The sequence below is a fragment of the Acipenser ruthenus genome, chromosome 47 (assembly GCF_902713425.1).
Source record: "Acipenser ruthenus chromosome 47, fAciRut3.2 maternal haplotype, whole genome shotgun sequence".
Taxonomy (NCBI): domain Eukaryota; kingdom Metazoa; phylum Chordata; class Actinopteri; order Acipenseriformes; family Acipenseridae; genus Acipenser; species Acipenser ruthenus.
Window position 1 is genome coordinate 1,466,833 of NC_081235.1, and position 13,490 is coordinate 1,480,322.

The window sequence follows — 13,490 nt, forward strand, 5'->3', positions numbered from 1 at the left end:
TAAAAAAAAGGCCAACAAGATGCTTGGATATATTGTGAGAAGTGCTGAATTTAAATCAAGGGAAGTAATGTTAAAACTTTACAATGCATTAGTAAGACCTCACCTAGAATACTGTATTCAGTTCTGGTCACCTCATTACAAAAAGGATATTGCTGCTCTAGAAAGATTGCAAAGAAGAGCAACCAGAATTATCCTGGGTTTAAAAGGCAGGTTGTATGCAGACAGGCTAAAAGAACTTAATCTATTCAGTCTTGAACAAAGAAGACTATGCGGTGATCTGATTCAAGCATTCAAAATCCTAAAAGGTATAGACAATGTCGACCCAGGGGACTTTTTTGACCTGAAAAAAGAAACAAGGACCAGGGGTCACAAATGGAGATTAGATAAAGGGGCATTCAGAACAGAAAATAGGAGGCACTTTTTTACACAGAGAATTGTGAGGGTCTGGAACCAACTCCCCAGTAATGTTGTTGAAGCCGACACCCTGGGATCCTTCAAGAAGCTGCTTGATGAGATTCTGGGATCAATAAACTACTAACAACCAAACGAGCAAGATGGGCTGAATGGCCTCCTCTTGTTTGTATACTTTCTTATGTTCTTTTGTTCAGGGGAGGCTGTGTGGTCCAGTGGTTAAAGAAAAGGCCTTGTAACCAGGAGGTCCCCGGTTCAAATTCCACCTCAGCCACTGACTCATTGTGTGACCCTGAGCAAGTCACTTAACCTCCTTGTGCTCTGTCTTTTGGGTGAGATGTAATTGTAAGTGACTCTGCAGCTGATGCATAGTTCACACACCCTAGTCTCTGTAAATCGCCTTGAATAAAGGCGTCTCCTAAATAAACAAATAATAATAATAATAATAATAATAATAATAATGTGTTCTCCAATCTCATTAAACATTATAGAAAAAGACTCAGTGCCATTATCCTTGCAAGGGGAGGGTGCACAAAGTACTGAAAACAAGGTTGCCAATAATTGTGACACTTCATTTTTTTGGTAATAAATTTGTAATTTGAGAAATGTGTAATTTTGGTTGATTCCATTGAATCATTAATAAAGTCAAATATATGCCACATGTTGGAAAATTACAATATAGCTCAGTAATGTTATTATTTATTTTATACAGTCTTTTTTGGTCATCTTTATCAAGGGTGCCAATAATTTTGGAGGTGACTGTATATTTTGGCAAGTTATTTGTTTCCATGCTCACAGTTCTTATATGTTTTATAACTGACAACCAAATAAGTGTATAGCACCATTTTTCGGCCCACCACCACCCTCACCACACTGCAAATACAAATCCATGTTACCTGCAGAGTTGTCAGGTTTGGCTGCTCCAGATGTCCTTTCTTTTTGGCAAATTTATTTTTCTTATTACCACCTTCAATTGAAGAATAGATGTCAGGACTTCCATTCACTAGGAACATAAGAGGATAAAAAAATATATAATTTTTAATCAAAATGAATAATGATATTAGTGGTGCTGTTAAATTGACAAGCACATATTCATTTGACTTCACAGAACCCATTCAATCCGAGAAGTCCTTGTTAAGTACACGGAACTGCTTAATAACTGTTTGTATTTGTTCACATTTCTAGATTATTATTTTTTTTTTGAGATATTATTATTTATTTCTTTGCAGACGCCCTTATCCAGGGCGACTTACAATTGTTACAAGATATCACATTATTTTTACATACAATTACATTATTTTTTACACATTATTTTTACATACAATTACCCATTTATACAGTTGGGTTTTTACTGGAGCAATCTAGGCAAAGTACCTTGCTCAAGGGTAGAGCAGCAGTGTCCCCCACCTGGGATTGAACCCACAACCCTCTGGTCAAGAGTCCAGAGCCTTAACCACTACTCCACACTGCTGCCCATATTAAATGGAAAGTTGTTACCTTGGCCACATGGCAACATTTGACCAATTTTGTGTACAAGTTTAGATGCATTCATTAATGATCAGGTCACAGTTTTTATATCTGCTCACAAACAAAGTCTATGTTTACCTGTATATTTACTTAACAAACATCCACCACCATCTAGTGTGAAGCTTTGCTTGTCCTTCTCTTTCACAAAGTCAGAATTCTGGCAGACACAGCACATCTTAATGCAGCTTCTAGAGCTGTTTCCAGCACTTGCAAGTGGTGCTTTAACTTTATCAGAGTGATTGTTAAGAATGTTGACTCGTAACCAGTGAAAATGCCAGATTGTATCACCAGCAACACCGTGTGTAGAGGGGAGATGTCAACTGTGGTCAGCTTTACAGGCCAGCAGAAGAAAGCAAAGCCAGCCAATAACAAGCAGCTTCAGGGTGCTGAAATCAGGCATTTTCACCCGTGTTCAGGAGGGTTTTTACACACATGACTTGCTAGAAGTGGCGAGCAACAAGAAAAGCAAAATAATTGTCATGTATTTCAACGCTATCTCTTCACAGCAGTGGACACTTAAATTGAAATTCATAGTAGGGAACTGTATTTGGCTTCATGTGTCGCTTGCTTCGCCTTGTGTGTAATCCACCTTTATATGCCATTTTAGCAGATAACCAATAAGCAGTAACCAAGGAAGTAAAGAACACACATCAAAACAGGAACAGTGTGCCCCAGACTGGATGGTTTGGCAGTTCATTACAGGGTCAGTCGGAAGCCGGCCATCCATAAATGGGGCGCTGTCACAATACCAGAAGTCAATGTGTCAGTCATGGATTGGAGGAAACGTGATTGCACTCGCTACCAAAGGGGGCGTGACTGAAGGTATATCAGAGGATGTGGCCGAGCAATCTGTTCCTTGGGTATGGTCCGGAAAGACCTATAAGGACTGTATGATAAAGAAAACATGAATTTTGTGTGTTGTTTTTGCCTATCTATTCACCCTGTTATTTGTCATCATAGAAGGCTAACCTCCAGGAGTTGTAGCAAAACCACCAGAAATTAAACCCAGACTCCACTTCACCATTGTACACGAATAAACCTGTAAATCACCACTTTCACTCAGAGCACTCACTCTGGATTTGTGACCATGTTGTGTTCGTGTGGGTCTTGTTTAGTGTATTATTATTTCGGGACTGAACCCCGTGGTTTACCTGAGCGATACACATTGTTGTGTAGAGCCAGGTATTATTATTTGTCAGCAAATAAAGAGCTGCTTTTTCACCGTGAACTGTCTTGTGTCTATCATTCCTGAGCACCGCATCACCACTGCACCTCTGCACTACAAACCACTTTGCCACACCAAATTACATTTTTGTTACATGTATTCAAAGCAAAACAAAAGTCTGTGTCCGTCAGAAATGATTTGATCTTTGGGAGATTTTATATATATTCTGTCGCAGACGCCGACGGTGGGATTTACTCTGCTGGAGCCGCTGCTCACTTTCGCCACATCTGGATTCCCCATTGGTTCGTGGCTAATATATTGGACAACATTGAATTAAATGAACATATCCCAAGACTGCCAAAAACATTTAACCTCGCAAGGCAGAAGTTCCCATTTAAAAGCTACTGGTATTAAAATCATTTCTGAATCTATTATGATATTATTATACCTTATGTTTTGGCATTTTATTGTTTTAAACATAAATAAAATAGTTGTTGTTATAATTTTTATTATAATTTTAGTTGGTGTTTCTGTCACAGTTCTGATCAGAAAGGTATTAAGCTTTTCAAAAAGGGCATGGTGCAAGGCTGATTGGAGACAGTAATAGAGTTGGTAAGTTCAGTGCACGTTCTTCAAAGTATAAATAAATGGTACAGTTTGATATGCAAGTGAAGAAAACATTTGGCTATTATCATAACCCTGATTCTCTGAAATAGAAATGTAACCATTACCTCATGGGTATGAATACCAAAGCTGTTGCAAGGCAATACTTCCAATGGCCACCTTACACGTTACCATGAGGAACCCCAGTACAAGTAGCTTGGGCTAAAAAATTGAGGGAGAGCTCGAGGCTGCCCTTAACACTCTTGTTCCAAACCCAGGGTTTTGTGGATCCACGACATTCAGCCGATAGAACCGCATAAAAGTGGGGAGTAGCCCACACTGCTGCATCGCAAATGTCCCTGACAGATTCACCCTGGATCAAACCCAATGAAGTTGCCATGCCCCTGGTGGAATGGGCAGTGAGCTTTTCTGGAGGGGTCAAGTTGACTCGCTCATATGCAGTCTTAACTGTGCCTGTAATCCATCTTGATAGCCTCTGTTTAGACAGAGCTTTCCCATGGGACCCATAACAGAAAAAAAAAACTGCTCTGCCTCCAACTCTGAGTTCTGTCCACATAATACACTAGTGCCCGCACCGGACAAAGCGTATGGAGCTGCCCCTCTCCATCACTGGAAAGGAGGTGGAAAGTTCCACCGTCTGGTTAATGTGGAAAAGCAGGATTGGTGCAACTGTAACTTTCGCCCTGGCTTCTGCAAAAATTAAGTAGGCTTTAGTAATTGAAAAAGCTTGCATAAATACACACAGGGGCGGGCACCCCGCCACATATCTCCCGCCTTGTGCGCAGCACACATGGCCTCAAAGTCCACCTCCCACCTTAAAATCCTAAATCCTGCTCAAAGTCCTGGGCCAAGAACAGAGGCTTTAAGGGGCCCATGTGCAGCAATGTTGTCTGTGGTAATGCTATCAGCTGTAATGCTGACAGCGAGGTGGCACACTCCTGCCACTGATCGGCTGTAGGTGGCAATGCCAGCAGATTCTCAGCTGACAGCAGAAATGCAGTCAGTAGAGCCATCAACGGCTCTCAGGCTGGCTCCTCCAGCCCCAGAAAATCCCTGGAGGTCAGCAGCAAACGACCTCCAGGGCAGGCATCTCTGGGAATACCGCACAGGCAATCCCAGGCCATGCAGAGCGGGCAACCCCAGGCGACGGTAAACTGTCATCCCCAGGCGACGGCGAACTACCCTCCCCATGCGACGCCAAGCAGGCCTCCCCAGGAAATGGTGAGCAGGCATGCGGGACAGGCAACCCCAGGCGGTGCGGGACAGGCAACCCCAGGCGGTGCGGGACAGGCAACCCCAGGCGGTGCAGGACAGGCAACCCCAGGCAGTGGAGGTGGGAGTGGAAGGTAGTCCTCCCATGGCGATGGAGGCGGAAGTGGCAGGCAGACTCCTGGTAGCGCAGGCGGGAGCAGCGGGTAGTCTCCCCCTGGCAGTGGAGGCGGGAGCAGCAGATAGTCTCCCTCTATCACTGGGGACTGATGCAGCTCTCCCTCGATCGCATGGGACTGGTGTGGCTCTCCTTCGGTCGCTGGGGTAGGCGTGGCTCCTCCCTCTCGTGCTGGAGACAGCGAGGCTTCTCCCTCTCATGCTGGACACTGGTACCTGGGCTGTTGTTCTCTCCATGTCTGCCTCTAGGTAGCAGAGGACCAGCTCTACAACCTCCTCCAGTGACCTTGGGTAGTGTCCTCGCTGACAGGCCCTCCTTCAGTCTCTATCCCTCTGCCGCAGGGCATCAATTACTATGGGCATAGACTGGTCCTCCAGGCCAGGATTCTCCTTAATCCAGTCCCACAATTGGACTGACTCCAGCTCGCCTTCCATTTTAATTTTATTTATTTATTTATTTATTTATTTAAAAAGAAAAATAACCCTTGGCCTGACACGTGGAGGCGCTGTGATCCCACTTCTATTATTATTTATTATTTGTTTATTTAGCAGACGCCTTTATCCAAGGCGACTTACAGAGACTAGGGTGTGTGAACTATGCATCAGCTGCAGAGTCACTTACAATTACGTCTCACCCGAAAGACGGAGCACAAGGAGGTTAATTGACTTGCTCAGGGTCGCACAATGAGTAAGTGGCTGAGGTGGGATTTGAACAGGGGACCTCCTGGTTACAAGCCCTTTTCTTTAACCACTGAACCACACAGCCTCCTCAACACCAAGTGTGAACAGGTTGGCTTGTGTGGTGGCGTCAGGCCAGGAAGAAACACACAGTGGTGAGTGAACTGCGCTGTTGTGCCGGTTTATTGAAAATAAAAGGTTTAAACAGAAAACAAAACACTGAACAAAGCAAAAGGCATGATGACCAAAACAGACAAACAAAACAAACGGACACTGAACAAACAAATATCATGCTGGTGTTATACCAGCACGTGTAGTAATTGTTTACGATTCAGTTTTAGTTTCTCTTTCACTCTTCCTCACCACTTATGTTCTGCCTCCGAATACACCAACCCAGAGTGAGTGACTCATGCATCTATATATACAGCTGTGTTGGGACTCAATTACTAAATTAATCACTCATGAATCCCAGCATGTGATCTAATCTGTGCACTCCCCATGTTCACATACTAATGCACACTTTATCTGCATGTGAAGTGCCAATAAAGTGTGCAATCACAGTGCCTAAATACAACTATTTATTTTAAATCACTCGTGCTACATAGCCCAATTTATACCCCATGCAACAATATATGTACACCAACATTAACACGCCACATACAACATCAAACACATAAATATGCACAGGGGCAGGGCACCCCGCCACAAAGACCTACGAAACTCACAGGTTGGCAAGTGCCTCCTTGCATGCTTCGGAGCAAAACAGGCAGCGTGTCTGCCGTGCCTGTCTTCCAGGGTGAGACCTGTCTTGTATATATAGCAAGAATGAAACCCCGGCATAATATAAACACAGTGGTGTACAATTTAAACAACCGCTTGGCTGAAATTACTATAACAGATAATGCAGAGTACTAGTAACCAAATAAGACTGTTGAACAGCGCACGCAGCAAAGATGCTATGCAACCGGCAATAACACTGTAATATCAACAGTGGCAATTGACTCTGACCAGATCCACTGATAATATACCAGGGATGGTACTGTTTAGTCTTGGTTACTTTTAAGTACCTTGATGGTGCCTAGATAGTAGTACTGTCACGACACACACTGTATGGTGCTTGCACAGTGCACGGTACCCACGGTATGGTGCACACGGTGTTTGTATGGTGCACAATGCATGGTACACACACAGTGCCAACGGTATATTTCAGTATTTGCATGTGTTACTTTTGCAAATTATTTTAGTATAACACTATTTTAGTATAACACAAATCATCACAAATCATGTTACAATCAGAATACAGATGAATGGATATTTCACAACTGCATAACTTTGCGTTCTTTTTTATTGTATCCATTATTTTGTACTATACTGTGTAAAACAAACATATTGCTAATTAGAGATCGCTGTGTAATTTCTTGCTTAGTAAAAGGGGATGTGTTTCAAAAGTGTAATACATGTCTTGTAAAAAAAAATAACATTTGCGTTAAGCCTATACTTTTTGATTATGATAAAAATAGATGACAACAGTAATGTGCTTATTATTCTTGAATAACATATTCTAGAATAGATTCTTGGTGTTAGATCTCCCTCCCGACCTGCGAGGGTGCTGTGTAAAGAGAACAGAGTACCCTGGACAAAATGGCATGACAGTTTATTCCCAGGGTTAGGTGGAAGTCTTCCATCTGGAAAGGGGGCAGAGCTATGGTACACAAAATTAATGACCCAGACTGGAAACGGCGTGGCTTCCACGGATTGGAGTAGCGGATGCGCTTGTTAACCAAGGGGTCATGAGCGAGGGTATAAAAAGGGGACGTAGTAAAGTGATCTGTTGCTTTGTAAGTGGTTAGAGAAAACCTAAAAGGAGAATGGTGAAAAACGTGAGTGTGTTTTTTTCATACTGTCTTGCTAAAACTGTTTGTTTGTTGTTTAGACTACTAAGGCCAGCACCAAACCGGACACCAGCACTTCCCTTGTTTCACGCAGACCTGTATCTGCACCACAAGCACTAATTCACTCACTAAAGAACCTGTGTGTGTGTTTTGTGTTACGTGTGGGTGTATAAAGAACGGGACTATTGGTTACGGATCAAACCCGGGGATTATAAATAAAGTGATACACACCACTGTATCACTTTACCTCATTATTGTTTACTGTTTGTTTTGCTGTCAGGCTCGGTGTCTGTCTGCTTCTTCTGCACTGCTGTATTGCCTTCACCTGCACACTTACCCACTTTGCCACATACATATACAAACGTTAACTTACTGTGTTGAAGTGAGGATGTCGACATTTAGGATTCAGGCAATGTAGAACGCATTTTGAATCAGAATTGTGAGAAGTAACAGATTTTGTTTTACGACCCATTATCACCCACGTATCTACCACACTGTAAGGCTGGGGTTTTGATGTGGTGAAGAATTATACACTAATACACGACTGCAAAGCAATTACGTGTGTTTTCTTTATTATAATTATTATTTTATTAATACTGATGTTGTTTTATTAATTTTGAATATTGTACATGAATTATGAATTTTGTAAATATAAATGTTAATCTAACTTTAAAATAATAATTACTGGTCCTGAATATATCGGTCCTAACAATACCAAAAATATTCTTCCAACCCTATTGAGTTGCTGTTTTTTTTCAGCCCACCCCAGTCACAAGTCACTCTAATGAGTTTTCTTTATGTAGAAAGGGAGTAGTGAATGATTGACATTACTTAAAATATTGTGCCGAAACCCAGGTTTTTTGTTTTAAAAAAATTAAAAACAAATTTTCTAAATAGGTCTTCGGGGTGTTTTTTCTGTTATTGATTAAAACTGCAAACTTCAAACCCTTGTTAGAATTTTGCAACAGATTTCCTTTTGAGTTAATTTTAAGGCTCTTTCAAATCACAAAATAGTTTTAAAATCCCAGTGGCTCCAGGTCATGAGATCACTCTGACCTTAACTGCCAGTGAAAGGCTGCTTCGATTGTGATTTCATTTGTAACGTGCATTCTTCCAGGAAGGGTTTTGCCACATTTTCTCTCGGGTCATTGGGTTTGTATTGTATTTAGACTAAAAGTTCAAAGAGTGACCCCAGGACCCGAAGGCGTGAGACCTGGGATAATGGAAAGTATTTTTGAGTTGAGTATCATTTATAAAAAGCTATGAACTATGTAACTCAATTTGAACAAAATGTGTTAATACAAAATAAATTGATTTTAAACCATGGAAATTGTGGGTAATTTAGTGTGATTTTTTTCTGTGAACTAACTCGGCACACTCAGTTTTGCCCGAAACAGAGAATCAAAGAATTGGACCCTGATGTGTTCATTTTACAGGATTGAGAGTTTGATTTTTGTGTTAAAAAATGAATTGAAGCTTACCTAAGGAGTCAACTCCATGTGAGAGTAAGTTCTGTAGAGGAAGTACTATGAAAAGGTCATCCTTGGCAGCTGGACCAGAAAGCACATAATAGCATGAAAAGAAACATTACAAAAAAATAATAATAATAAATAATAATGATGTGTTTTGATCACTAACAATAATGTACTTTAGTTAAACACTTCAGTTTGGTCTGTGAAGTTTTTAGTTTTTTTTTAATATGGTCTTTATTTAGCAGTTTAAATCTTAGACCATAACCAGTTACTAATATAAATTTGTGGATGGACAAAGCATTTTATATTTGAGTTTTGACAGAGAAACACTATCAGTGCAGTTTCTTCTGGCCACTGTATTGATATTAGTTTATCAAATAAGAGTACAAAGCTCTCAAGCAGCATTGGATTGCTAGTGAAATTGCTGGTACAAAGTGAAACTATGGCTGAGCTGTTGTCACCTTTGCCCCTGTCTAGGCTGGTCCTGGGGGCATGGTGTAAAGATCCTCAGGGCCTGAATTGCAAAGTTCAAGCAGTTAGCAAACGTCAAAGGTGAATACTTACAAAGATAACTACAAAAAAGTAAACTGGTGATCTTATGCAACTAGCAGAGCGATATCCCAAACAATTTCATGAAAACCTTTCAAATTAACCAAAGCCTTTTGTGTTGAAAATATATCTCTGTACACCCTTAATAATATAGCTTTGGAGAAGCATTTGTGATATTTGGGTAACCTGACTTCAAATTTGAAATCCAAGGTGAGAAACTTGGGGGTTATATTTGATTCTGAACATTTAAAGCACTTAATGGCCAGGCACCACACTATTTAACTGAGATGTTAACTCCGGATCAGCCTGCGCGTCATTGAGGTCAGCTGACAGTGACTTGCTTTGTGTTTCGAGGGTAAAGCACAAAAGGAAAGGAGAGGCTGCTTTCTGTTATAATAATCTGTCAGAGATGCACCCACAATGGCAATTTTTAAAACACATTTTTACAACATAGCCTTTTTTTGAATGTGCTTTCAATGTGTTTTGTTTTTGCTGCCTCTAATGGTTAAAATGAATGTTTTCTTTTAGCTTGTATTACATTTTTTTTTTATCACTTGTTCTAATTCTTAATTATTTTTTAAATTCTCTCCTTTAGTATACATGTTTATTTTAAATGTATTTTCTTTGTAAAGCACTTTGAGCTGCTTTTAGCATGGAAGGTGCTATATACAGTTATTATTAGTATTATTATAGCATATTGCTTAATCATTGTGGGTCTAACTTGTGCAATCAACGTGCATTTAAATAGAATAAAAGGAAAATAATTGATTATATAGTACGTTTTTGCAAAATAGTATGATTAGTGCAGCTTGGGTTACTGTTTGCTGTGAGTGTGTGTGACAGGGTGCACCCCACCCCTGTGTGTATTATATTGTTATGTTATTATTTAAAATATATTTATGTGTGCAAAAACACGTTATTTTATTGTTAATTGTTTTGCAGCATGGATACGGTTAAACTTCCCCATCCCTGCTAAACTCGTGCAGATTGTGACCATCTCCAGATTGATTAATTTATTATTAATTTGGAGATGGTCACATGTACATAAACCTGCAGCTTTGGCTGATCGAAGTAAGTGTGTTCAGAGGCGGAACGAGATGTGAGTGAAAGAGAAACTAAAAGCTTAAACAAAACCTTTGCTATGCGTTCTGATTATACACCAGCACAATACTTGTTTTGTTTTGTTTCGTGTCTGTTTTGTTTGTCTATTTGTTGTGGCCACTGTGCCGTTTAATTATAAATAAACATTTTGTTTATTTATAATTAAAACACACCACAGCGCTTTTCATACCCCAGTGGAGTCTGACGTCAGCACAAAGCCTTCTTGTCACAGTGTGTAAATAGCATTCATGTTTGTAGATGTGCATGTATTGACTATCAGTAACAGGGAGTCCTGAGGCTGCTTCATTGGTTATGGGCACACTGGGATTTGACTGGAACTTTGCAAAATTAAGAGGGGGTGAGGGGTGCAGAGGCAGAACTTATGTAAATGCTTTATTACACACACACACACACACACACACACACACACACACACACACACACACACACACACTAGACAAATACTTTTGCAGATGTCTTTTCCTTCTCTTGGAGGGCCAGTATTTGAAGCGTTCATTTTCTGAGCAATATCTGCCCACTTGTTGATTTTTGTTTGATTTGTAACCCTGTTTTTCAGTTTGCTAAATAAAATGCCCTTATTTGCTAATACTTCATTGATTTTCATTTTGTGTAATCTGTTTGATATTCATCTTCAAGCCCTTTTTCTCTTTTGGCTTTTTTTTTTAAAACAGACAATCGCTTATCCCACTAGTCTGTGTTTCAGACGTGCCGACGCCCTCCAGTGCGAATCAGACACCACCATACAATGCACTGCAAGCTGGGGTTTCAGGTGCGGTTTTGGGAAACGCAGGTGAAGATCAATGGAAAGCAGCTGCAGTGAATCATATCGATCATCTTCAAACCTCCAAGTACTACCGCTATCGGGAAACTGCCACCAGATCACTTAATTCAAGTCTTTGATCCTGTAAATCGGTAAGCTTCTTAGCATATACAACTACAAACAAAAATGTAAATTATAAGACAGCAAACAAACATTTAGGTTTTACATACCTTTAGAAAATAACGTTTAAAGTTAAAAAAAGACTGTCTCTTTGCTTCTGCTGTGGTACAATTTGCAGTTATTTTTACTTGTTTGTTTCTTTATTTATCACAGCTTACTTTGTGACTGTAATCTACCAGTATGTTGCATGTTTAACTTTTTATACTCTCTATTAAAATCGACCACCAACAAAATCCCTGAATCCGTGACACCCGTGACCATTGTGACTTAAAGGGTACATAAGGACCTTTTTATTTGATTGTGTTACGTGTTCCCATGTGTTGCTACACCTGGTTACTTAAGGTGTGTGTATTGTTTTAATTTATTTATTTTTTTTACATTTTGACCACTTTTTAAATTTTGCATTTCCTGCTTCAAGATGGCTTCACATGTACCAGCATGGACCTCTCAGACCTACATTTCCCATCATCCTCCTGCTCACATATGTAACTGAGATGGATTTTCCAGTGAGCAGTAGGATGATGGAAAATGTAGTTCTATGAGGTCCATGGGGGTACATGTGAAGCCATCTTGAGGCAAGAAGAAGGATGGCTGTTCACCCACAGAAAAAGGATGGCTGTTTTTTAAAAATGTAGTACTAGAGGCGCAAAACAATTACATCCCAAAAGTAGACAAATCTAAATCAAAAATAAAATGGCCAGAATGGTTTAATAGATCAATTAAAAAAAAATATTCAGTGAAAAAGGGCACTTTACAGAGCATTTAAAAGGGACCAAAAACAAAGTACACAGAAAGAGTACTTGGAACTGCAAACACAAGTCAAAAAGGAAGTTAGAAAGGCCAAGAGAGAGATAGAAATCAATATTGCTAAGGGTGCTAAAACCCCCTGGGCCGGATAAGATCCTCCCAATAGTACTCAAAGAAATGAAAGAAGTTATTTACAAACCGCTAACCAAGATCATGCAACAGTCTCTTGACACAGGGGTTGTACCGACAGACTGGAAGATTGCAAACGTAATACCGATCCACAAAAAGGGAGACAAAACCAAACCAGGTAACTACAGACCAATAGCCTGAATTCTATTATCTGTAAACGTATGGAAACTATAATAAGATACAAAATGGAAAATTACCTATATGGTAACAGTATCCTGGGAGACAGTTAGCATGGTTTTAGGAAAGGGAGATCGTGTCTAACTAACCTGCTTGACTTTTTTGAGGATGCAACATTAACAATGGATAATTGCAAAGCATACGACATGGTTTATTTAGATTTCCAGAAAGCTTTTGACAAAGTCCCGCATAAAAGATTAATTCTCAAACTGAACGCAGTAGGGATTCAAGAAAATGCATGCACATGGATTAGGAAGTGGTTAACATGTAGAAAACAGAGAGTACTGAATAGAGGAGAAACCTCAAAATGGAGCGAGGTAACCAGTGGTGTACCACAGGGATCAGTATTAGGTCCTCTGCTATTCCTAATCTACATTAATGATTTAGATTCTGGTATAGTAAGCAAACTTGTTAAATTTGCAGACGACACAAAAATAGGAGGAGTGGCAAACACTGTTGCAGCAACAAAGGTCATTCAAAATGATCGAGACAACATTCAGAACTGGGCAGACACTTGGCAAATGACATTTAATAGAGAAAAGTGCATTATAAATATCATATGGGAGATACTGAAATTGAAGAAGGAATCTATGAAAAAGACGTTGGAGTTC

General features: G+C 40.1%; 1 protein-coding gene across 1 annotated transcript in view; it reads right to left on the bottom strand.

Moving 5' to 3' along the window:
• Positions 1 to 13,490, bottom strand: part of LOC117401291 (fer-1-like protein 6) — a 202,711-nt gene that overhangs the window by 83,514 nt on the left and 105,707 nt on the right. The window contains exon 28 of the mRNA XM_059013927.1: positions 1,308 to 1,414. Coding sequence (XP_058869910.1) covers positions 1,308 to 1,414 — 107 coding nt within the window. The remainder of the gene's footprint in view (positions 1 to 1,307; positions 1,415 to 13,490) is intronic.